The 27,660-nt window shown below is 35.0% G+C and overlaps 1 protein-coding gene across 11 annotated transcripts in view; it reads right to left on the bottom strand.

The window, feature by feature from the left end:
• Positions 1 to 8,484: 8,484 nt before the first annotated feature.
• Positions 8,485 to 27,660, bottom strand: part of Plag1 (PLAG1 zinc finger) — a 45,352-nt gene continuing 26,176 nt past the window's right edge. For 2 of the 11 annotated variants that reach the window (XM_078017155.1, XM_005322923.4), the window contains 4 exons: positions 25,413 to 25,517; positions 18,067 to 18,165; positions 15,278 to 15,636; positions 8,485 to 14,751 (listed from right to left, as the gene is read on the bottom strand). In XM_078017155.1, coding sequence (XP_077873281.1) covers positions 13,494 to 14,751; positions 15,278 to 15,519 — 1,500 coding nt within the window. In that variant the 5' untranslated portion in view covers positions 15,520 to 15,636; positions 18,067 to 18,165; positions 25,413 to 25,517 and the 3' untranslated portion in view covers positions 8,485 to 13,493. Of the gene's footprint in view, positions 14,752 to 15,277; positions 15,637 to 18,066; positions 21,017 to 24,062; positions 24,430 to 25,412; positions 25,518 to 27,660 lie in introns of those variants that run through there. The other 9 variants (XM_021724874.3, XM_078017157.1, XM_078017156.1 and 6 more) reach the window with 9 other exon arrangements.

Below are 27,660 nucleotides of genomic sequence, written 5' to 3'. Positions count from 1 at the left end.
AGTGTTGAGAGCCACAGCCTAAGGGGCCCCAGAAAACTTTCAGACTGCCAGCTGATGATTGGCTCACAGCAGCCCTAGCAACATCTAGCTGATTGGCTCCTCTGCGGTGATGCTCATTGGGCTGTTTCCCTGCCCTTTCAGACCACGAAGCTGCTCATTGGGGGACTTTTTTGGCTCCGCCCACGTGACCCAGCCAATCGGCCTCAAGAGCAGGAGGATTGTGGGAGGTGGAGAGGCTTGTGGTTTTGGGGAGAGGCTTGTGGGAAGCTGGTGGTGTCAGTTGGGCTCTGAGGGTTTTTCCTGAGGAGCTGTTTTGTTTGGCGTGTGTGGTTCTAAAAATAAAGTTAGTTTCTTTTGACAAGTGGCTCCTGATTGTGCCCAGCCAGACTGGCAATCCAGTGCATGATCAATTTTGATGTCTTACGAAAGTTTCAAAAATAGTCGATATTGATGAATCCCTCATTTCCATGCACCCCACATGACTCATAGTTGCTTCCTTTTCCTGGGATCTCGCTGCTGCTGTGTGCCTCTGGGCTTGGCCATGCCTGACCCCATTACTGGGTCTTTCTCAATGTTACATTTGCATCAAACAGTTCTGGAATTGGGAACTTGGTACCCTACAAAGACCTTTCTGCTCAGGGCTTGGGGGGCTGGGGAGTAAGGGCTGTGCAGTATGAAGAAGTGGTGTAACTCCCTCTCCTGCTTGTTTCCAAGTTTTCATCATATTTCTTTCTTTTTTTGTTTGTTTAAATTATTTTTTTAGTTTTAGTTGGACACAATACCTTTATTTTATTTATTTATTTTTATATGGTGCTGAGAATTGAACCCAGCGCCTCACACGTTCTAGGTGAGTGCTTTACCGCTGAGCCTCAACCCCAGAGGCCTTCATATTTCATCATGACTACATATTTCACAAACACACCTGCATGCTCAGGTGATGCTAGGGTGAGGGATCAACAGAGATTGGTGTGTGGTTCAGTAGGCACAACAGTCCACTTTTGAGACCAAATCCCCATACTGGAGGCAAAGAAGGAGGTGCAGTTTTAATTATTTTTGGGCGGTGGGTACCAAGTATTGAACCCAGGGACATTCAACCACTGAGCCACATCCCCTTACCTATTTTGCACTTATGATTTAGAGATAGGATTTCACTGAGTTGCTTAGTGCCTTGCTATTGCTAAGGCAGGCTTTGAACTCAAGATCCTCCTCTCTATTTACCTCACAGATTGTTTCTTTTGCTGAGAAGAAACTTTTTAATTTGAGGCCATCCATTTATTGATTCTTGGTTTAAATTCTGGTGCTATAGGAATCTTATTAAGGAAGTTGGGGCCTAATCCCACATGATGGAGATTAGGGCCTACTTTTTAAAAAATATTTATTTATTTTTTTAGTTTTCAGCAGACACAACATCTTTGTTTGTATGTGGTGCTGAGGATCGAACCTGGGCCGCACGCATGCCAGGCGAGCGCACTACCACTTGAGTAGGGCCTACTTTTTATTTTATTAGATGCAGAGTCTCTGGTTTAATTCCTAGGTCCTTGATCCACTTTGAGTTTTGTGCATGGTGAGAGATAGGGGTTTAATTTCATCTTATTGCATATGGATTTCCAGTTTCCCTAGTACCATTTGTTGAAGAGGCTATCTTTTCTCCAGTGCATGTTTTTGGCACCTTTGTCTAATATAAGATAATTGTAATTTTGTGGGTTAGTCTCTGTGCCCTCTATTCTGTACCATTGATCTATCAGTCTGTTTTAGTACCAATACCATACTGTTTTTGTTACTATTGCTCTATAGTATAGTTTAAGGTCTGGTATAGTGATGCCACCTGCTTTACTCTTTCTAAGCAGGTGGCATCACTATACCAGACCTTAAACTATAGCTTTAGATATTCTGGGTTTCTTATTTTTCAAGATGAATTTCATGATTGCTTTTTCTATTTCTATGAAGAATATCATTGGGAGTTTTATTGGAATTGCATTAAATCTGTATAGTGCTTTTGGTAGTATGGTCATTTTGATAATATTAATTCTGCCTATCCAAGAACAAGGTAGATATTTCCATCTTCTAAGGTCTTCTTTGATTTCTATCTTGGGAGCAATTTTTATTCCTCACACTTCAGATAGAGCACTAATCTCTAGGGTATATAAAGTACTCAAAAAGGTAAACACTAAAAAACCAAATAACCCAATCAATAAATGGGCCAAGGACATGAACAGACACTTCTCAGAAGAGGATATACAATCAATAAAAAATATGAAAAAAATGTTCATCATCTCTCACAATTAGAGAAATGAAAATCAAAACTACTCTAAGATATCATCTCACTCCAGTCAGAATGGCAACTATTATGAAGACAGACAACAATAAGTATTGGCAAGGATATGGGGAAAAGACATACTCATACATTACTGGTGGGACTGCAAATTGGTGCAGCCAATATGGAAAGCAGTGTGGAGATTCCTTGGAAAACTGGGAATGGAATCACTATTTGACCCAGCTGTCCCTCTCCTCAGTCTATACCCAAAGGACTTAAAAACAGCATGCTACAGGGACACAGCCACATCAATGTTTGCAGCAGTACAATTCACAATAGCTAAACTGTGCAGCCAACTTAGATGCCCTTCAGTAGATGAGTGGATAAAATAATGTGGTATATATCCACAATGGAATATTACTCAGCAACAAAAGAGAATAAAATCATGACATTTTCAGGTAAATGGATGGCGTTGGAGAAGATAATGCTAAGTGAAGTTAGCCAATTCCCCCCAAAGATGCTGAATATTTCTCTGATATAAGGTGACTGACCCATAATGGGGTAGGGAGAGGGAGCATGGGAGGAATAGATGAACTCTAGATAGGGCAGAGGAGTGGGAGGGAATGGGAGGGGGCAGGGGGTTAGCAAGGGTGGTGGAATGTGATAGAATCATTATCCAAAGTACATGTATGAAGACACGAATTGGTGTGAACAAACTTAATATACAGAGATATGAAAAATTGTGCTCTATATGTGTAATAAGAATTGTAATGCATTCCACTGTCATGTATTTAAAAAATAAAATCAATTAAATATTTTTTAAAAAAAGATCCTCCTGTCTCAGCTTCCTGAGCTGCTGGGATTACAGGCATGCACCACTGTACCTGCCTAATTTTTTTTAAAGTAGGCTCTTGAGTATACATACAGTCCCTAACTTAAAAATAGTTTGACTTATGATTTTTGACTTTACAATAGTGCAAAAGCTACAGGCATTTAGTAGCAGGAACTGTACTTTGTTTTTTTTAAAATATATTTTTTTAGTTGTAGATGAACACAATAACTTTAGTTTTATTTGTTTATTTTTATGTGGTGCTGAGAATCAAACCCAGTGCCTCGTGCATGCAAGGCAAGCACTCTACCACTGAGCTGCAACCCCAGCCCTGTACTTTGTTTTTGAATTTTGATCTTTTGCTAGGGATATGTAGCCCTGTCCCTCTGGTGCCAAGTAGAGGCCGGAAGCTGCAGCTCCATCAGCCATTTGATCCTGAGGGAAACAATCTACACCACAGTGTACTGTGTTGCTGAACTATTATGTTTGGTAGGAAGATGTCTGTATTCAGTACATTTTCAACTTAGGATATTTTCAACTTACAATGGGCTTATCATAAATTGGAGAGCTTTCTGACCAAGAGCAGGAAAACTCTTAATATTCACTCCTTGGGCACTCACACTAATAGAAAGTAAGCTACATGAAAATAGAAACTTTGTCTTGTTCAATACTGTATTCCCATTGCTTGCAATAATGTCTGGCACACAGTAGGTGCCTAGTAAATGTGAATAAATGAATTTTTAGTAAATGTGAATAAATGAATGGATCCTGTTCATCAGGGACTTACACCTTGGGCTGGTGGGCGGGGGGCTAGGTCATACTTGCCACCTAATCTAGCTCCCCAAATGTCTATTGTTTTTTGGTTCCGTGTCTGCAGTTTTGTCCAGATGCCTGAAGTGACTCCTTGTCCTTCTTCCCCACAGCAAGAATTTGGGGATATCTCCAGATTGCTTAAAAACATTAAGTTTAGCTGGGCATGGCGGCACAGGCCTGTAATCCCAGCTGTTTGGGAGGCTGAGGCAGGAGGATTGCTAGTTCAAAGCCAGCCTCAGCAACTTAGTGAGGCCCTAAGCAATTTTGAAGATCCTGTCTCTAAATACAAAAACAAAAAAGAGAAGGGCTGGGGATGTGGCTCAGTGTTTAAGTGCATCTGGTTCAATCCTTGGTATCAAACAAACAAAAAACAAAAAAACTCATTAAGCTTTCCAATATTGCTGTTCCTCTAGACTTGCTCCCCACCTATGTTGGGTATTCTAGCTCAAACTCCACTGCTTCTTGTTATGTGGTTTCATGTGTGTGTATTGCCAAAGGGTTAACAAAGGTCTTTCATTCCTTTCCCGTGTTTTGAGAACATTAGAATTACACTGGGGTTTACCCTTTTGAAAATACTTTGTAAAAAACCATCAATAATTTAGATTTAGCCATGAATTATTTGTATCATTGTTTACCACTTTATCTTCTGTTTTCTGGAGATGTATTCCATTGAATTCTTTTCTTTTTAAGTAAAAGGAGCATAATTTACTTTCAGAACCCTGATGTGTTAGAACTCCCCTTTTGTTTGAACTTCTATTTCACAATCAGGTTTAATATGGCTTCACTGACTTCTATCATTCTGTTTCAGGCAGTTGAAGTCAAGTCTTGTATCCTTTTAAGTTGTAGAAATAGGGGACGTATAGATTTCCCCCCTTTATTCTCATGAATCAGAGGTGGAGATTCCACAATGAAAGACTTTGAAGGACAAAATCACAAAATTTAGAATCCTTAAGGTTTCTCTAGCTTTGTTTCTAGTAGTGAAGAGACTTGAGTGATTGCCTATAACTTTGCTCACTTGTTATGCAGAAAGCAAGAACAAAATGGAGTTTTAAGTGTGATCATAGAATCTTGACTGTATGAAATAAGCTTTTATATAATTGAGTTGTCAAAATTATTATTTTTTATTATTTTCTAGGATCAAATTTTCAAAGAGTAGATTTAAAAAAAATTAAAATGTGCTCTAAATCTTGAAATGGCTAAGAGTTTTTTAGGTAAGAGCTCTATTTGCCCTTCATCCAATGGGTATGTGCTGATTATCTGCCATGTTTGAAACTACGTGGATAGGGTTTTGCCCTCAAGTGCTTAGGCTATGCAATGCCCTGAGATCTAATAAACGGTAATAAATGTTCAGAGGGAAAAAAAGTTGCTATTCAATGGGTGAGGCCAGAAGTAGCTTTATTCGAGAGAGACTATTTAGGACGGATTGGAGAATGGATAAGATTTCTGCATGTGAAATTCATGGGCAGGAGGAGAAAAGAAAGTATTGCATGGGTGAAGAACAAGACCCTGAAGATGAAAGGATGAATGAGAACAAGTTCTGTTATAAGGACCAGAGAGTAACTCCATATGAAAAAACAGGAGAGAAAAAAAGAGGAGTTGGGGGGAGAGAGCAGATGCTGTTAAGAAGGGAAGGAAATTTTTAGGGTCTTTCAAACAACTAATTTGAAGCTCTCTCAATAAAACTAGTACTTAGGAATATAGACATTACATGAAAATTTATGACACAAAATACATAACTAGTAAATAATGCTTTACCCCTTTGAAAGATAACTTAGAGAACAGGGACTGCACTGAACTCACTTTCTTGGAAACTTCAAACAAAATGATCCTTAAGAGGCATATAGGGTTTGTTTGTTTTATTTTATAGTCACTGATTGCCATTCATTCTGGGGTAGGGAAAGCTGACACATCTTAAAATCTTTAAATAGGGCACCATTGCTGAGGTTATTAACCTACTTACACAATGAGCATTCCAAGGGCATGAAAGTCTGGTTACAGGAATCTGCTTAAAAATGTCATCAGGTGTGATTAGTACTAATAGATCAATTACATATTTTTAGAAACAGAGAAGTTTGCTTACAATGAGATGTCCAGCTGCACTTGCAACACTTTGAAAAGAGCCTCAAGAAAGATGATCTCTAATGAGAAAAGGAATAAAAACCTTCCCAAAAATTCTAGTACCATAAAACAGAAAATGTCTATTTTTATCTGAGAACCTTTACCCTCAAAACCCCAGGGCCTTGACTGTGGTATTATCACAAATGGATCATCTGTCTGTTTTTGAAACATTCAGTTTATAGAAATTCCCACTTGTGCATTTATATACACATTAGCTTACATTCCAAGTAAGCAGCTATTGAGCAAAGCAAGGTTAGCTGTTTCAAGTCTTGTTCATTAGGTGAAAGATTCTTATCTGAAATAATGGCAAAGACATTAAAAAAGGATATTTTCTGAGAACGGTTTCATAGATACAATCCCTATGTTCTTTTCTATTCCTTTTCTGAAGCTTATATGCTCTGTGTTCTCCCATAAGAGGATAGGAAAAAAAAAAGTGTTTCTACTTCCTTCCAAGTAAAACCAGCTCCTATAAAGGATGACAGTTGAAACAAGGTTGTATTAATCAGGGTTCTCCAGAGAAACGGAACTAGTAAGTACACAGAGAAATGTTTAAGGAGGTGGTTTACATGGTTGTTGGGGCTGGCAAGCATGTATCTGCAGTACAGGCCAGCAGGCTGGTGACACAAGGAAGAGGTGACGTCTGAGAACCGTCTGGGGAGGCAAAATTCCCTCTAGTGGGACCTCAGTCTGTTCTCTTTAAGGCCTTCAAGTGATTGGATGAGGTCCACCCATCATATGGAAGGTAATCTGCTTTACTCAAGTCTACTGACTTTCAGGTTAATCACATCTAAAAAATGTCTTCATAGTGACATCTAGACTGAAGTTTGACCAAATACTGGGTACTAAGACCTAGTCAAGATGACAGATAAACTATTGTACCAACCAAGAATCAACATTTTCAGAGTAGATTTATTATTGAATATTAATTCTTGGTGGAATAGAATGCACTTGAACTTGAGAAATTTTTTTTTTTTTACTAAAATTGCCTATATTTGACCATTTTTGATCTATGAAAAAGGAGAACTTAGCATGGCTCCATATGTTTAGACTTTTCCCCATATTTGCTGCCATCTTCATTCAGATGCTTGGTCAGAAAACAAACTGCTCCTTTCTATAGAGTTGACCTCTTTGAAATATCCCTAAGTCTTAGCACAAAGTGATGCCCTTTTGCTTAAGAAATGCTTGTTGAATAAATGTTCAATTAAGGAAAAGTGAGAGCAAAGACTCAGCTGTCTATGGCCAGACTGAACTTTTTCCTCTTTTTAATGGTAAACTATTATAATAAACTTTTCATTCAAAACTAGTGGGAGTCTCTCAGCCCTATTGCGTCTATGTTGCGTTAAGTAAATTGCATCCAATTTTCCATAAAGAGGTTTATATCTTAAATGAATCAATCCCAAACATACTTTTTAAGAGTAGTCTATTCTTTGGTACTATAGAGAGCAAAAGCATTTTCCTCTATAAAGTGTCCTTGCAGTATTTTCACATGAGTAGATTAAAATAAAAACTTATTTAGTGTTAATTTTAAGAAGTGACCTGGTATCCCTTTCAGATTCGCTGAAATTAGGCAAAATGAGGAGCTTTTCACACTGGAATCACTGTCTATCATCTTTACTCTTTGAAAACAAGAGAGCCACAGGAAAAGGAAGAATTTGTTCTATCATACCCAAAGAGGTGCTGTGAGATATATGACAAATTATTTCCATAGTTGGTTCCTGGACAGGTATTAATTGAATTTTCAAAACTAATATTTCTAGGGAGCTGCATTACTGGCTATTTAACTGAGAAGTCTGAGCTGAAATGATAGGTGTGTGATAACCATTTTGGTCCACATGAATTGTCAAGAGAGCTTTCTTTAGTAAAATTTTAGGTAAACAATCCCAAGGGAATTTCTAAAAGGTTTATAGTACTGACACTAAGTGCTAAAGAAATGCTAAATGCCAATTGTAGCACAAATAAGAAGTTACTTTTTTTTTTCTGAATTCTAAACTCCCCTAGATTAAAGTTTTGGTGTTTTGACTATTTTTTATTTGTAATTTCTGAGCTTTCTCTAAAGATGTGAAAATTTTAAAACTCCTCCCCTGCCAAGAATCTTACATTTACTTAGAAACTTAGACTTTTCAAATGAGAAACTACTTATAATTAGAAGTTAAGGAAAAAATGTTCTATCAGTGTATCGCCTATGAAAATTTCAGGAATATCTACATTATCTAAAGGCACTCTAATTTTATTCATATATTTTATGGAATTTACATTTTTTTCTTACAGCAAACATAACACTGCAGGCCACAAGAAGCTGCAGTACTATTATTGTTTAATTAGCAGCAAATTAATATTTTAAATCTGGGTATCTGGACAATAAATAGCCTGCTTCTCTGGATGTGAATGTTTAAAATGTAGTATCACTGCAGCTCCATAATGTGATCGCTATTTTACAGAGCTTATATATATACACACACACACACAAATATGATCTTTGTCTATATTTTATACAAATACAACAGTAGTTTGTGAATACATTTTAAGTACATGATATACATGATAAGCCACTTGATTTCCCAATGTCATAGAATAGCCATTTTAAATGCAATAAAAATATACAAAATTCAGTCTGGAATGCAGATTTTTTTCTTTTCTATTTTGACTCAATACTTTGCCATTAAAACATTTTTAGAGTACTAGTCCAAACACTTTTTCATTAGCTAAAAATACATTTTCAGCAGTCCAGCTTATGTTCAGGCATGATGCAATCCATTTCCTAATGGATTCCCAGTTTTTGTTAAATTCAAAGGGCTGTTAGTAACTTACAGCATGTTCTTCACTCCACACTCTAATATGAAGCCCACTTTTCATTTTGAGTCACAGTCACCTTGTGGACAAAAGCTGGGTTTGTTCTGATAACATTTGCATGTCCAAGATCTCCTTTTGCAAGTGCACATGAATACATTGTGGTGGTGTAAAAGTTTGTTAATGACAAATTAAGTCACAGTATAAAAATATATTGTACACCTTTACACCTAAATGTAGTTCTTTTCCTATGGATAAAAAAATACAACTGAACGAGACAGAGAAGTTTGTAGCACCATGAAGAGTTGTATCCCAAGTTACATTAGCAGCATGATCCAACATAATATTGAAGGAGTGTTTCTGAGGAGACATTCATTCTGGTTCACCTGTACCACTGAAGCTTATACAATGAAGTGTTTATACATTAGCAATAGTTCTGTGTCATTTCTAGAGCTAGAAAACTTATCAAAAGACACTGCCTTCCATCCTCAGAGGACTGATCATGCTGTTGAAGTACCTGAATGGTGATTTAAGTGTGCCGTTACCAAGACTGGTAGAATTATCTTGTTTTATATGATCTCCAAGGATTTCTCTGTGGTGTTTTAAGCACGAATCTACACAACACAACTTATATAAATCTATGTAATCAGAATAGCCTATCCGTGTTGTAGACATGGCTGCTGACACAGTAAGAAAAACAAGACAAACTCAACTCAAGCACTCATTTGTCAGAGACAAGTCTGCCATTGCTAATGACGAATACTCAACATTTAAAAGATCTCCTCCAACGTCACATGGATCTCAGTAGGCTAGAAGCAACTTGGGTGAACTGGTATTTAACTTACGTACTGGGAAGACAGTGTGCTTTGAGACACGTAAACCTTGTAAAAAAATAAACCATTGTAAAACCTTATGAAAAGACACACACTGATTCTGTGCAATATAGCAAATTGATAAGAAAACACTGTAAAAATGTACCTGTTTAAAATACCATCTACCATGTTTTGTACACAAAGCATTATATATCAAAGGCCTACATATATATCATCTAATGGCACTTGAAACAAATTATAATAAGTCTTAAAATAAAAGGCATAACCTATAAGAAAGTTTCTGTAAAGGTTTAGATTCATTTTGAAAGTGCTATATCTTGTAATATGTGTAGTATAGAGGTTGACCAAGCTCTATTTTTTTTTTAAAAAAATATTGGCCTATAATATGTGTATTGCTCACTAGATGAACGATCCTGAAAGTATGTACTCTATAACATTCATTATTAGCTTAATAAAGCAATCAGCTCTGGCTCATGTTTCAGTCAGTATATGGTTTTTAAAAACCGCTACTGTCCAAATTAACACAATATATCACTATATTCCACAAATGACTAAGAAAAATAAAGCACAAGCAACAAAGAGGCAAAAATACACAGCTTAAAAGAAACACTAGATAAAATTAAAAGGATGCACAAAGAGTGATGTATGACCAGCCAGGACAAAGTTTTTAAAAACTGAACTTGATAATAGGATCTTAAAATGAAAGTTTTAACAGTGACCAATAGCAATATAAAGATTATATTTGGATACATCAATGGGTAATATTGCTTACAGTGCCAAGATCCTTCCACATTTACACTTCTGTGTTTGTGACCTAGTTTGTACACACATGTGGAAGTCAAACTGAATGAGGTTCAATATCTTGTCTGAGCTCCAAATTCTACACTAAAATATTTTTATTTAACGTTAATCCTACCCCCCTTTTAAACCAAGCTAAGGCACTACAAGAAGTTTCAAGGATGATGATTCTGGCCACTGGAGAATGAAAACAGCATTGGCAATAATCATCCTTAATCTACTTTAAATAAAAACAAATGACAATTTTTTTTTATCTAGAAAAGAGCCAATTCTGTGTTACATCCTTATTAGAACATTGTGCAATTAATATAACCAAGTCTGCCTCATCTTTCATAGAAATTCTATCAAAAACAGTTTAGTGACCACTGCAGTCAACTTAAAAAACGAATTAGCTGAATTCCCTCTTACTTTGAAGTGTTATTTCAAGTCTGGGGCAATAACAGGCAAAGAGGTGCATATATGAAAATTAAGACTCCATAATTTTAACACTAGTGCCCTGGAAGATGTGCCTCCATGTCTTTGAATCCATGCAGGGCAAGTATAGGTTTAAAAATATATATATACATATATGGCGCCATTCTCCATTTCTAAAATGCTTTATTTCATAAATCCTGGTACTCCCTTTTTTTTAATTAGTAGTGAAATACAGCCCATGAAGGCCATTGTCTCAGTTCATTAATTTGATTTATTTTTAAGCAAATTTCAGAATAAAGTAGTGCTTCCACACTTGCTATTTGTGATCTCTATTTAAAAATTGGTTTTCTACTTATTTGTGCTCTGTCACCAAATTTCTTTTTTCCTTTTTTATGGTGATTAAAAGCAATATTGAACACTAATCATTCAACTAAAGATTTAGGTAAGCAATCTGTTTCATAGAAACTAAAGGAAGCAGTAATGAAGCAGAGCGAAAGCCTACTTTCAGAGCAAATATTCTCCTAACCAAAAGCTTAGGAGCAGTTTGAAAATTTTAAAAACGTATTTCCTTATTAACATATATAATTTTAATGCCTTTGGAACACACTTTTTTAATAAAATGTAATTTTTCATAATAAAATTTAAATACATAAGTATAAAAACTACTGCTCCTAGGATTAAAAATAAAATAGGAGCAATGATAAAATATGAAGAGCCAAAGCTCCTTCAGAGAGCAACTTTGATTCTATGAAGTGCGATATACGTGTGTATATATATATATATAAAATATGTGAAACCCCCATTTACATTATTACAATTTACAGCTCTCCACAAATTATACTACTCCCAAATATTTTAAATAATGTATTATATTCAGTAATCTGCACTCATTTTAAAAAATTCTTGGTAAACATTGCAATTTGCAGTGATAATTGGCCCTACAAAAGGGAAACAAGCTCCCATACAGGGCTAATGAGTGCTCAAAAATATCTTTCTTTTCTTTTTTTAAAGAGATATATACTCTTCTATAAACCTTCCCCCTTTCCCCTGCCCCCACAGACGGGGTCCCACAATAAGGTGTTAAGAAGTGCTTAATAGATATGTTTCTTAGGTTGATGTCCCAAATGACCCTTTGAAAAAATATAATGATTATACCATTGAAAAGATTATGGTAATTATCTAATGTGAAAAAAACCCATAACTATTTTATTCAGTGAAAACAATATTCTTGTTTTCACATTCACTAAGACAGTGCTTGTTTTACTTTACTTCATTTCCCTACAAATTCAACTTATTTGCAATGCTTCTCCCATTTCCCAGAGATATGTTAAAGTGGGGCTTTACTGTATATATTTTTAGTTACTCAAAATTTTATGGTAATTCCTTAAATAGTTTTCTAGTACATTTAACTTTAAATTCTCCATCCCGAAATAGCAGGGAAAGATGGATTTCTAGTGAATAGTAAAGACACCATGGGGCAAAACTGTTATTTTTGTTTTCTGCTTTGGCTCTTAGAGAAAGAAAGATGTATCAAATTCAGCAAGAAGGGATGTAAGTGGTAATATTTTTACTTTACTTTTTTTAAAGAGTCCAGTTTTCAACCCTGGCAACAGCAGACAGAATCCCTAGGTAAGTTCCCAAGTTCAACTGTGTACTTTATACCTTCCTTCCTGCTTATGAGTCTACCACACCTTACAGGCTGAGTCTACTCTGGGATTAACACACCTACTGTCTATAGTTCCCAATGGCTCTAGATTCTAGACTAACTGTGGACCAACAATCCAAATAAAACTGCTGGTGCACCTGAGCCACCCTCTGGTTGTGAAGGGTGGTATAGATTAAAGAGAATTATCTATACTGCTGACCCTTGAAGGCTCCAATGCCATACACTATTAATATTATTAAATGGAAAGATAGTTACAAAGGCTGAACCATGGCCACTAATTAAGGGCTGGCTCTATGTAACACAGAATGCTGTGTTACCTTACTAGGAGTCTTTTTGCTTTAAATACTGGTGCTTTGTGTTTTGGTTTTATCTTCTTTATATGCTCATAAATTATTAGCAAATATTTTAGCCAGACAATAACAAGTTTTCAAAATATACTGATCTGAAATTGTAGTATGTCTAGGAAACATCTGTTATCTCCCCAAACTGGATTCTTAAGTCATGTAAAACACTTGATTACGAATCCATTTCATGGCTAGTAAAAATTTTAAAACTCTCAAGTTATTCACATACATTTTATAAAATTTACATTCTATTTCAATTTTTTTTAATAATGAGCCAAATGTCAAAAAGAGCCATTGTTACTGGATAAAAACAACAATTTAAGATCTAAAAGTAATCTGAACATGGGACTTGTAAAACTTTATTAATAATAATGGCTTTCCTATATGAAATAAAACTCTTTAAGACTATGACAATTGGCAGTGAATCAGGACAAAATACCCAGGTAAACATAACTGAACACAAATGGTTCCAAAGCTCATTAAAAAGCTAGTTTCTATTTTATACTGGCTTAATGAAAACTGGTATTATACAAAAGCAGAAATTTCTATACTGTCTTAAAGTAGGCACTAAAATAAAAAAGATCACCTAAGGCAGGGCTACACATACATTTCTGTAATGAATTCATGTCCCAGAATCTTACTGAAAAGCCTGATGGAAACGTGGCAGGGTGGTGCTTGTGCTTAAGCTACTTGTGAAAGCTGCTGACAGTGAGTGCAGAGACCCAAGACCTATAGTGTTTGCAGGATCCTGAAGATCCTGTGTCTGTGGGGGTAGCTGGGAAACTGAAGAATGTGCTTCGTCTTGGGAATAGCTCATTCCGAGGCTCCCCACTGAGATAGGATTATAGGGAGGACCATTTAAAGGTATGAAATTAAACAACTGAGAAAAATCCAATGCTGGTGTGTTGAGGGGGTCACTGATAGAGATTGAACTTTTTGATAAGGAGAGGTCCCCTGCACCATCATCTAGGGACCCATTCTGAGGATCCAACCCTAGCTTAGATGATGATGCTTGAGAATCCTGGGATGAAGAGGGCATGCCACCTTGTAACTCCATCAGATAACTCTCAATTTCCCCCTTTAATGGCTGTTCTTTTTCAGGAATAGAAATTGCATATGAGGTAGAACTGAATGGATATTTGAAAGACAGGTGGTGAGAGGGATGAACAGCATCCATATCTATTGGGCATGTCATTCCTAAAGGTAAAGTTGTGATCATTTGATGGGCAGATCCCGAGCTCTGCATGGACTGAAATGGAGTGTTATAGAGGTTTAACTGCAAAGTGTTTGTGAATGGCTTTGATAACAGTTCACTGGAAGGTAAGGACATCACCGGAAGGAGCTCATCTTTTATAGGCACAGACACATTGCAGGTAAATGGATCCAGGAAGTCCACTGGTTCAGTTTTGACCTTTAGAAGCTCTTGATTGTGGCTCTTCTTCATATGTCGAGTCAGGTGATCCTTTCGTCCAAATCTCTGTGCACAGTACTGACAGAGGAAGTCCTTTCTTCCAGTGTGCACCACCATGTGTCTCCGGACATCCTTTCGGGTGTAGAACCGGCGATCACAATGCTCGCACTGGTGCTTTTTCTCTTTCACCCCCCCAGATGACTTGCCTGCATGAGACTTAAGGTGCTCCAGAAGCACTCCTGTGCTTTCAAAAGTCTGCAAACATACCTTGCAGGTGAGGTCGCCGCTGGTTGCTGCATGCAAGGCCAAGTGTCGTTTAAACCCAAGCTTGGTATTGTAATTCTTGCCACACTCTTCACACTTAAACGTCTCTTTGTTGGGGTCATGTGTATGGAGGTGATTCTTCAGATGATCTTTCCGGTGAAACATTTTCTCACAATAATTACACTTGTGGGTTTTCTCAGGAGAGTGAGTAGCCATGTGCCTTTAAACACAGATATATTTTGTAAGTAATTGTCACAATGAAAATGGCATGTATTCACTTTTCAAATGGGCAGCTAAAACTACTATGCTAACACAGAACTTCCCTTAATAATGGAATCTGCTCAACTTACTAAGTACCAAAAGGATAGTTAATATACCTAAACACTGCAAAACTTGAGCCATTTATGTTGCCACTTTAGTGTTTGCTGGTTTTTAGCTATCATTACAGAAGCAAATGAGCAAGACTGAATATACTCACGTAAATGTCCATACCCTTTTCTTGTCGTAATTTTTTTCTACAAACAGAAATTCTACTCTCATTAAGCATTTTACTTAAAAAAATCCAAAGACACTAACACAAAAGTATGTGATTTAGAATAGTAAAAACTAGCCATTGTCTAATCTACTTAACATTTCCTTTCTGCAAATCAGCTGAAAAATGTGTATACAAATACATACGTTTACAATGGCTTCAAATGGCCAACATAAGAGAAAATATAATCTGAAAGACAAATAGAGTTTAATACCTTTGTAATTTGTACTTAGAGACAAAGGCCTTGGTGCAGTCTTGTTGTATGCACTTGTAGGGCCTCTCTCCTGTGTGAGAGTAGGAGTGAACCTTTAATTTCTCAACACTGTTAAAGGCCTTGTCACACAGTTGGCAAGGAAAGTTTTTTCTTGGTTTGGTTTCACCACGCTTACGTTTCCCTGAAGGGACTTTCTGGGTATCTCTTACTTCTGACAAATCACCAGGAATGACAGTGGCCATCGCAGCCTAAACCAGGCCTTCTTGTTGGACACTTGGGAACTGCCCAACTCCACTAAATGATATAGCTTTAGGTGGCTTCTCAAGTTTCATGTGGTCGTAAAAGAAAGCAAAAAGGGACTGGAAAAAAAAATAAGAAACAACTAGTTTGTAACTAAACTCAATTTAAAAAAAATTTATTTGCTATGTGATGCTTTTGAATTAAAAAAGAAACCATAAAATGGATTCAGCTGGTCCAATGTAATATCTGTAGGTTTCTTTATATTGTCAAAATACATATAAATGCATTGCTCAGAATGAACAGTTCATACATACCCTGACATTTCACCTGACAAATGATGTACTTAGGCATAGCAGTTGTGATTTCAGGAACTCTCAGGAAGCAACAAAACATGATTCTAAAAGTGGCATTATTTAGCTTCAATTTTCACAAGGGGTTAGAAAACATAAATCTGACTAAAAATATAAAAATGTTTCAGCAAAATGTTTTAATGTGGAAAAGTCATTTTAATTTATGCCTGTCAGCTCTAGTCACACCTGTATTTAGGTACAAATAGGCAACTGAAAGCCATTGAGTCTGTGGAAATACTTAAAGCCCAGACATTAAAGGCTTGAAACAGTAGAATGCACCACCCAAAGTGAAAATGTACTCTTTAAACCAGTGTCATTGTACTCTAAGGGATCCCAAGTCAATAACAGAAATGATTTATTTTCTTAACAAATACACAGTATTGAAATGATAAAACCTTTCAATGTGTTATTAGGTGAAGAACATAGTTCCTTGTCATTATAGTGGGAGGGAGATGCTTAATGCCCTTCAATATTTTTTACATTAGACAATGATTAAGTTCACTGGACACAGTGAGCTTAGTAGATCAGCTGTAGTTACATTAGGCATCCCCCAAAGCTAAGGGGGTCAGCCTTTGACACACCTCTAACCTAAGTGCACCACACCTGCTGGGACTTCCAGTAGCACACAATACCTGTGCATGAGTACATCATTACAGACTTAGGTTGGCAAAAATGTATGTCAGAGTTTCAATTCATTATTGATGCTGTGAGAAAGAATCAAAAGTATATATTGTATAGCAGAGTATGACTTTTAAAATTTAAACAAAAAAATTAAAACTGAATTGAAACCTACATAGACAAGCAAACATTATCAACTATTACTCAGATTAAAAAAACTAAATCTCCAAAGATCCAACTAATGTATAAATTAAATAATTCCTTAATGTTTCTTCAAAGTAGTTTAATGAGGTATTTTTAAGAGGCCACATAAATGATAATACCTGCAACCTCTTTTAAAAAGACTTGATCTTTAAATTGAAAACTCAAAGGTAGCTAAATGATAATTACCAACTACGAACTAATTGGATTTTCATCCTATTATATATTAAAAAAATGAAAACCAACTTCCTTGTATTACTTGCATTTTGGTATTAGACTGACTCTTGCCTTCATAAACTAGGTCTATTATCCTCACTTTCAGATTCCAGTTATACTTTTGCAGAAGCTCTAAAATAAGTACATTATGGTAAACCTAAGTGTATTTTCCAATAGGTCTTTTTGTATTTAACAGAGGCTATCCCTAAGCAGACAAAACACAGTAATGATCCACTAATTTGATTAAAGTGATAAAGCATATGTATGGTAAGCTAATCAAGTGTCCTTTCTGTTTGATTAGGTAGACTTCATGCTGTTCAAATTGTCTGAAAGTTCTCCTTGCAGTTTAAAAGTGACACTAACATAATGCAACTGACACTACCAATGCTAACATAATATGTTCCCTCTGTTTTGGGATTTTCTGAATCTTCAAGGGGTTGTTCATTTCCTGTTATATTGTCATTCAGAAGACACCTTCTCTGCCTCTCTCAGAAATTAGACCTACACAGCTATTTTGCTGTAATCAATAATGGTACTATAAACTCTAAAAAAAACGTTTTGTTATGGCAAGAAGTAAAAACTAATTTTCATTCTTTGATTCCCTAACACAATGCTTTCATGAATCTTATTAGAACAATTTTATCATTTTCCAATTGCAGAATAAAAATAAAATGGAGTTTCTAACTGGTATCTGAAAATACATCAGAAATTGGTCATAACTGTCACTGTGTTATAGAATCCAACTCTAATGAAGAGAATTTCAGTTGGAAAAAATATCTTCTATGTTATTGGGAAAGAAGTATGAAAAGTGTACTATGAAACAGTATATAAACAATTTGATTATATTAAATTGGTGATACTCAATATGGAACAACAAATGAATGGTAATCTTTGATGTACATACTGAGCAATGAAGACAGGCACTAATATCAAATATTACACTTTTCTAAGACCAGCTGAAAGTTTTTCATGGCTGATAATAGCTTTTAATCTTAATATATTACAGAACTCAAATTAGTTATCATAGGTGCATTAAAACTACAGAATAAATATAATGTTGTGAGCTCAACATCTAATAAAAGACCATATTCACAATAATGCATATTAGCCAATTATTTTAAAGGTGCATGCACAGTATTATAGTGATTTTTGTTCAATGCATACCTGATTACAGATGGAAAAAGCCTCAGATTTTGATCTTAGCCAGTCCCATTAACTCTTCGTGGAAGAGAGTGGAATCCAATTCTTCCCATTTTGGCTAATCTATGGGGAGAGAAAAAAAAAAAAAGAATGGACTACACTCTAAATGGAACTAGTATGTAAACGACAGAAAATAAAGGATGAAAGAATTGCAATTTCATGGCACATGCTTACATTCCATACTCTGCTGATGAGTCATGCATTGTCACCAATTGCATATTTTTATTAGTTCTAAGCACATTTACATGAACAAATAAATGCAGAAATAAAAATTAAAATAGTATTATCTAGATAAATGTAATTTGTGATGCTGAATGACTCCCTACTTGTTTCCTAGATTCAATTTAAAAGTTAAAAAAATAAAACTAACTTGTCTACATAGAGAAATGGGGATTAGAGTTACTGTTTGTAAACTAAACTAATCAAAATTTCATTAAGTTTAATATTATGGAAGAGACACACTCAGGTCCTTCTTAGAAAGCACATCTGGAACCACACCAAAGAACCACCGCCTTCTGGTGAAAGCACTCCAAAGCACTCCTGTTCACACTGTGTACACTTGTGCAAATGGGGCTTCTCAGAGCCACACTTGTTACTTTTAATACCTGTCAATTTATTTTTAAGAATAGTATAAGGATTGCTAACATGTAGCAACAATTCTGCACTGTTAGATTTCAAAAACATGCAAGGAAAATTAAATACAGATTTGATACAGGAGGAGGAGGAATAGGAAGAAGCATCATTTGCTTTACAAGATTATTGTTGAAAAATCTTAAAATAGCATACAAATTCCCATCAGTAGCATGATCTTCAGTAGACTGAGAGCATGCTTAGGAAAAAAAGTGTTAATTCTTGATTGTACAAGTATATATGAAAATAATAATGGTCAAAAGGCAGAAATACCTAGTATTATCTATTATAGAGAGTACAAGGCATACAGAGATTAGTAAACTCTGCATATTTTAAAGATAAACATTTAGAAATCATTATTTACAAGAACTTGAAATACAAATCAAGTAGTTAAAATACAATAGCCAAAGATTAAGTAAAAATAACTTTAAAGTTCTAAACAACAACCTAATAATTTTTCTTGAAATGTAATTTTTACATACTTTTAGAATTTGATGATATATTAAAAATATTAATAGAGGACATTCAAGCATCATTACAAAAATACTAAGGGCATATATGAAAGCAGCATTATTTTCACAGTTTAAAAAACAAGAAAAATAAAAATTTAGACCAATAAAGATACTGTAAAAGTTAAAGCAAAAGCTCCATTCTTTTGTAAAGCACAGGACATGCATAAATGGAAGAACTGAATTATGCACATCAAAACTGCAAAATGATAAAATTAACTTTGTAAATACTTACTTGCCCAGGGAACATAGTGAGTTTTGGGTGGGGTAAGTAAGAAATGAAAGACCGTTTTGTATATTATGTTATTTTAATAATATAAATACCTTAGAAGTATAGTGTATTTTCACCTCTATTACCTCCCTGGAATTCAGTGAGTCCAAGAGGTGGATGCATTTATTCATCACCACTGCCATTTTAAGAAAGACCCATAGGAGTTGAACAATTTGATGGCATAATGAGTGGTTAAGAAGGTGCTTATATCCTCAAACTTCTATTTCATATATATTTTACTGCATTCTATAACGAGGGTAGGTTAGCAAAACAATTTACAAGTAGATAAATCTTGTCCCCATATTTAAAAAGATCAAGAGAGAGGGTAATACCAATTTTCTCAGAGCTGCTAAATATCTCCAAAAGGAAACAAACATAACATTTAAAAAGTGTAAAAGATTTTAGAAAGTAAATTTAACTATTAAAATAGCTGGTATAACTGAGTGGAAAATGATCTAGAGAGAAAAAAAATCTAAAACTAAAGTTTATTAGTAAACAGTAAATTCATACGTTTTTTCTTCTTTTCCCGAAAAATATAAATTTTATTGAATCTCGAATCCATGTAAATTTCTTATTTATGTATACTCTTCAACTGTATTTTATTAAAAATCTTAATGTCTAAGCATTTCAAGAAAAACTCATGTATCTTATTTTGAAACAAAATAATAAAGCTATCATTTTAATTTAGTTATTCCAGTTATAGTTAATTTCCCCATGTTCAATCTATTTAAAATTCTTGAACTGCCAAATCATTTCAAACAACTGCTAATTATTTCTCCAAAGAAAATCAAGAACTGATTAGAATTAATTATTATTCACCTTGTATATTTATGTAATCCTAACTAAAATGTTAACTAAAATTATCAATGTGTTCTCTTTTATAGTAACACGAAAAACTTTTAAAAGTATTGGGATTACTGTTTTAAAAAGTTTGAAATATATTTACTGTGTTTTTCTTTTCTACTTTTTTTGAAAACACATCAAAGATTCGTTATGCATCAATGATGCTTTTCAAGTCATGAACATTCTTCTTTACCTTGGTGTGAAGATTTGTGAAAGAAGTAGAAAGTACACAGACCTATTTTAAATTGCTCTAAGACTCAACAGCATTTCTAGTTTTTGTTGATACCACAATGAGCATTTTTTCCCCTCAGAATGACTGAATGCACAGAAATAGTAGTTAGAGGGAATACTGTATGACTGTGCACATATACAGAGGTTTATCTTCCAGGCTTTTACATTATTCTAAAGTAGTGACTCAAAAAAATAAGCAAAAAATAAATAAATCACACATCAGATGGCCTATTAAAACCAATTCTGTGACAAAGAACAGGACTATTTTTAAACTGTTTCTGTATTTTAAAAAAGTTCATAGTTCTGATAGTTACTTTATTAATAGTTGTGAATTTTTATAATACTTACCAGCATCAATAATTCTTTCACATTTAAATGTCAAGTAGGGACAAATGCTATCAACTGTCTTAAGTTTTATTCTACTTTATGCTAACAATCAAATATCATTAGTAAACAATGCAAAATATGTCAACATTTGTTTGAAGCATGTTTTTCATAGAATAAATCAGGTAGATTACAAAAGGAAACTTACCAGTTGATAATATTTTAATTTACATGTGTGAAACACTAATACAGTTTTGAAACAATATGAAAGAAACTGTTAGAAGGACAATTGAAGACAGTCAATTTTGAAGTAAGGACAAAAGCATACTTAGAACGTTTTTTTTTTTTTTTTAAAAAAACAACCTCAATGATCCTGTACAATAATTTGTAGCATTCAATTTCCATAGGTTTGTAAAATCACTTATTACTGAAGAATAAAAAAATTATACTATTAGAAAAGCCCAGGAGAGAATGCACAATTGACCACAGGCAGCATGGGGCAGGGCTATGTCAGTTTTATTCACTGTTGTTTTCCACAAAAATGCAGTAAAATAACTGTTGAATGAATGAGAAAAATTAAAACCAGCAAAAACAATGACCTTTAGATTTGCTCAACTGCCACAGAAGACATAAGGTAGAACATGTGCGTTCAAGTCAAAGTTGGGTAGCATGGATATTCTTTGGTCTAACCAACCAAATAAACCAACAGAAAGTTATTTTGTCAAAACTTAGCAATTATTTTAAAAGTCTTAGATTAAAATAATAGCAATTATAATAACAGAAAGCTGTTTGAAATACTTATTTTGCTTCAGAAAACAAGCATGCTCTGGATGATTTTATTACTAAGGAATCAACTAGATGAGTAGATAACATTAATTGAGCCCCCATTCCTAGTACAAATTTCCTAATAAAAACTTGGTGGCTGTATTGGTGCCTGGAATAGAGCAGGGAAGATGATGTGACACTTGGATGGGGCTGCTGATCCCTACAGAGAATAGAAAAGAGCCAGAGTACTTGTGAAGCAGGAAACACAGCAAAGATGTGCATCTAACTCACCTGAGTTACAGTAGGTCCTCAAAGACCTCATTTTATAACCAGAATATGGAAAACTAAAGTATTTATTTTTCTATATTAGATATCATAGTTAGCTAAAATAAATAAAAAATAAGGATATCTTTTACAAATTAGTATTTTTGATATTTTTCAACTTATTGTGAATAACTCGTTAAAATGTAATTCTAGACAATCTTTGGAATTTACAAAAGAAATTAACATTACTAATATTTAGAAATATCTTACATTTAATATAAAAGTAATAACAATTAAAAAGTGGAGGAAAATTGCCAATCAATTTGTTTTTAAGAACTAATAGAAAATTATCAATGAATTTCAAAGCTGACATTCCCAAGTTCCAAGAAATCCCAAGGTAACTTCTCTTATTTACCAAACAGGAGTTTCTGTTAAGGCCATATGTTCTCTGGATACCCACAGAATGAATAGACAACTTGATGAAGGTTTAATAATGAAACAAATATTATGTTCCATTTCAGAAATATATTTCTTCCTTTTTAAAAAATTTTATGGAATAAAAATGCCATGTTGAATTAAAAAGGTTTTCTTCTTTCTTAAAAGCTCTTTTTGATCTGTAAGTCAGAAACTAGTATTTCATTTTAACTATTGTGTGTGTGGTCCCTATGATTCTATGTTCTTATCAAAATAAAAAAAAATTAAAAACAGAGGGCAAATTGGGGTATTTTCATTTTCTTCTCATAGGGAAATTAGTTAGTATTTGCAAATGGAAGGAATTGTGCAAAAGGGAAGCAATGATGCCTAAGAGCAAAGAAGTGAAATTATAATAAAAATTGTTTAATCAATACTTTAAAGAATTTTCTGAGCTTGTAATAAAATTTATATAAAACATTTCCAGAATATTCATAATTCAGCTATTTCTATGATATAGGCAGCCCAAAGGTTGTGTACTGTAAGTTGTGATACACTTATTACCACTAACTTCCCTAAAGTTTCTGAAGGTACAACAAAAATATTTGACACCAATTATAAAAATGTTCACATTGAAGTACCCTAAAAAACCATTCTTATATGGTTAATTGCCTAATGCTGTTAAAATCATACATACAGGATAATGCAGATTTAATGTTTCAACTCTCAAGCACAGACACTGAATCTGTCTACAAATTCAAATGAAAAGGTAGAAATCAGATGCAATATAAGAAAAGTGCTAAGGAAAGAAAATATTACTTAGTTACAAAAGCTCATGCAGAGAAATTAGTTTTAAGCCATCTCAAAACAATGCACATTTTAAATATGGGCTACTTAAGGAGACACATATGTTGTCTGATGTTATATGCTCATGTTCAAGTAGCACTAAAAATGTAATGAAAACAGAATCCATACCCAGGTAAGACTCTGCACTTGCCATCAACCTCTCCTAAATTGCACCATGTGGCTGTCCAGGGTAAAATCACTTTTGGAAACAACCACTTTTATTTACCTCCACATAGCTGAAGGTAAATAGGCAAAACTGTCAAGTTAAGGATGGATGGCCACTACTTCCCTCAGACTCCAGAGGACCCTGGGGCTTCCCCTGGCATGCAAATTAAAGAGAGATTTGATATTTATATTCCTTGATCAATTCCACTTGTATGAGAATGAACTTGAAAATCTTCCCTTTCAGAATTTTTTAATCCCAGTATGGATTGGAAGGCTCTTTTGAAATGACCCATCTCTCCTCTGATGACCATAAACTCATCTACCAAAAGGCTACTATTCATCTCTATAACCCCAGCACCTATCCAATGCCCTGGCATGTAAAAGACATTTGATAAATATTTGTTGAACAGAATTATAATCCATTTCAGGGATTTCAGGAATCAAAGCAAGCAGATAAAATGTGTTTCAGGGCTCCTGAAATCTCAAATAAGTTATAAAGCAAGCTCAGAAGACAAACCCAATAGAATTAAATGGTTAGTGTGCTCTGGAAAAGGGGTAAGAACTTAGTGGCACAAGAGAACCACCTGGCAGTCTGTACTGCTTCTGTGTTGGTGACAAGCATTCTCTGCTTCAGCAGGCCTTGAAAGCTAGGAGGACTCAGGCACATGCTACTCAGAGGCTAAATGGGCAAGGAGACAAACCTGGCCAGCACTTAGTGGACTTGCATTTTCAGAACATTTCTGCCTTCAAATATTCTGTTCCAATAATTCCTTAAGCATGATTGACCATGATTTACTGTTTGGAAATAGATAATGAAGTTCTATGGGAGGGAAAAAGGAACAAAAGTAAAATTGTAAATTTTTAGAGAGGATGTTCTTCTTGTGGAATTAAAATGTACGAAAGGGTGATATTAAAAATATCAGAGATAAAGTTTGACTGATTAGATATAGAAGAATCTAAACAGAAAACCCGCATAAATGGAGTTTAATCTCTGTAAAAGTAACTTTTTTCTCCTTTTTCTAGCTACTAAAAAATAGCTTCATGAAAAAATTTAATAGCTATAATGAAGTACAAAAGTAAAGAAAATCTGTAATTCATAACACTAAAAAACCATCAACTTTTTTATTTAAAATATTTACAGTAAATTGATGGCTAAAAATTTATGCTAACTTGATTTTAATGCTTAATCTCCATAGAATGTTGTGTTTATTAAAAAATTTTAGCCAAATTAATTTATGCACATTTAATTTGATTGTGTATCTCTGTTTATATGTACTGTGAGGGCCTGCCTGGCTCTCAGCCCAAGTCTTCCTTTCCTCCCCATGGTGGGGTCCCCGTTTGCCATCAGTAGAGAGTTTAAGAGTTTGCGCTCATTCCCTGGTAGTTGGCACACCACTTTTGTTTTTCCCTAGTCTCTCCATCCTCGGGGTCCTGGCCTCTAAACCCCCACCCTGTGTTTGAGGTACTGCTGACAGACTTACCTGGTGCCAAATCCACGTTTACCTGGATTCCCAAATATTTCTACACTTTCATTCTATGCTATTGAGCCACATCTTTACAGGCTGGAAAATCTAGATGCTCATGTGTGTCCTCTTCCCAACAACCCTAGCCTTACTCAAGCATCTGCCCCATTGCAGGAAGCAGATCTAATCCCCTTCTCCACTAGACAACAGTTAATCATATCCTCCCCAGCAGACAGACATCTAGTGACAGCACGGGATACTCTGCCACTCTAAGCAAGATTCAGAGAAGGAAGACTCAATTAAGAGTTCATCTGGGGACTTTCTGGGGAAGATGAACAAACAAGCTTTTACAGCAGCTACATATTTTGTGCAGAGTGAAGAAGACTGCTCATTGCCTTCCATTAGACTGCAACTACTACTGAAGTTGTGCTGATCACAATATACACTGGTGGATCCTAAAATTGTAAGTGGCATGCTTATTATGTGGCATGCTTTTCAAAGTTTTTAATATTATATCTTACATTATTTAGAAACTGAAATAACTGATCACTTTGAAAGTCATGCCATATAATGATAAAAGCCACCTACCTGAGGCCCTGCTCCAAATTCTAGCAAGGCAATCTTACTAATAGACCGTCACAGAATGAAGCATTCTGGGTGCCAAATACCGCCAAGGCAGCACCAAGAGGCAACCTAAAAAGAAAAGAAGAGTTAGTTTGAAATTCCAAAAGTCAGGCCCAATCTGGTTAATGGCATATGAACAAACTTGTTTGTATACATTATCACTTATTCTTTGTCCTTTATAAGAAAAAAACCCCCACAAAACAAAACAAAAACCTTTCTTAAATTCTGTTAGAAATAAATGTGAAACAAGCAAAACATTTATAGTACATTGAAAAATGAAAAGCAGACAATTACTATCTCTCTATTATATATTTATATCTATATCTCGGAATCACAATTATTTTACATTACTCATATTTTTATTCAGTGCAATATTATTCCAAGTTAACTATCATTTCTCAAGTCAGTTGCTTATTTTCTTTTTATTCTAAATATATCCAGTATCTTCTCTGGGAGAGTTTTCAGAACAATTTTTAGAAAAATCTGTGGTGTCTATCTGAGCAAGGGCCACGGAAAAATCCTGCTCCACCAGTGCTTTCCTTGATTTCTCTGTTCACGCAGAAAGATACAAACAACTGAGTATCCAAAAGTAGAAGCAGAATAAAGAACTGGGGAAAATTTCTAAGATCCTGAGTTTGTCTTTATGATGTGAATATTACATTTCCAAGTAAATTCCCAGGGGCAAGTCCATCTACAATAATACAAAGAAAAAAATGTTTTCTCAAGTAACCTGTGTTTTGGGTTACATTCTATGTCCTTCTATTGGTGCATATTATGAAGACCAACCTTTAGGAGCAGAAAAGGCAGAAAACCAAGGCAGATAAGGATGCCAGATGTTCTCTGCAGAACTACGTCATGTCCCGAAGCTAGAGCTGATGCTCAATTATACAAAGTACCACTATTAAAATTAATAAGGGGGTGCTGGGGCTGTGACTCAGTGGTAGCACACTTGCCTGGCATGTGTGAGGCACTGGGTTTGAATCTCAGCACCCCATATAAATAAAAATAAAGGTCTATCAACAAATAAAAAATTGTTTAAAAAAGATTAATATGGGACACTGATGTAATAAGTATTACCAACACCTAGCACTTACATTACAGATCTTATCACTATGGCTACTGACAGACACAATTCCAATTCTCTCGGAGTGGGAAATCTAGCTGTAGCTGCAAAAGTATGCATTTTTGGTCAAGTTAAGAAATACATCTATTAAAACAAATGGTACTGGTGATGACTAGTGTGGTATATCAACAGTTAAAAACAATATTATATGGCCTGATCAAGTACCATAGAAAGTTAGAAAAGAAAAGAATTTTATGAGTTTTGGATGATTTTTGCATTGAAGAACGTACAATTAAGAAGATGCTTCCGCCAATTTGGAAAGCAGTATGGAGATTCCTTGGGAAACTGGGAATGGAACCACCATTTGACCCAGCTATTCCTCTTCTTAGACTATACCCAAAGGACCTAAAAACAACATACTAGAGGGACACAGCCACATCAGTGTTTATAGCAGCTCAATTCACAATAGCTAAACTTTGGACCAACCTAGATGTCCTTCAGTGGATGAATGGATAAAAAAAATGTGGCATTTATACACAATGGAATATTACTCAGCACTAAAAATGAATAAGATTATGGCATTTGCAGGGAAATGGATGGCATTAGAGAAGATTATGCTAAGTGAAGTTAGCCAATCCCCAAAAAACAAATGCCGAATGTTTTCTCTGATATAAGGGGGGTGACTCAAAGTGGGGTAGGGAGGGAGAGCATAGGAAGAAGATTACCTCTAGATAGGGAGTAGGGATGGGAGGGAAAGGGAGGAAGAAGGGGAATAGCAAGGATGGTGGAAGGACGCAGTCATCATTATACAAAATACATGTATGAAGATGTGAATTTGGTATCAACATACCTTATATATAAACAGAGATATGATAAATTGTGCTATAAAGCTGTATTAAGAATTGTAATGCAAAAAAGTAAGGGAGCTCATGTATAATGGCATAATTTGGCGTGAACATACTTTATATACAGAGTTACGAAAAATTGTGCTGTGAATGGATAATTATGAATGTAATGCATTCCACTACTGTCATATATGTAAGAAATAAAAAATAATAATAAAAAAGGAAACACTTCCCCAGTTGGGAGCAGTGGTGCATGCCTGTAATCCCAGAGACTCAGGAAGCTGAGGCAGGAGGATCAAAAGTT

The sequence above is a fragment of the Ictidomys tridecemlineatus genome, chromosome 7, assembly GCF_052094955.1.
Source record: "Ictidomys tridecemlineatus isolate mIctTri1 chromosome 7, mIctTri1.hap1, whole genome shotgun sequence".
NCBI classification, from domain to species: domain Eukaryota; kingdom Metazoa; phylum Chordata; class Mammalia; order Rodentia; family Sciuridae; genus Ictidomys; species Ictidomys tridecemlineatus.
This window is presented reverse-complemented; position numbering and strand designations above follow the sequence as displayed.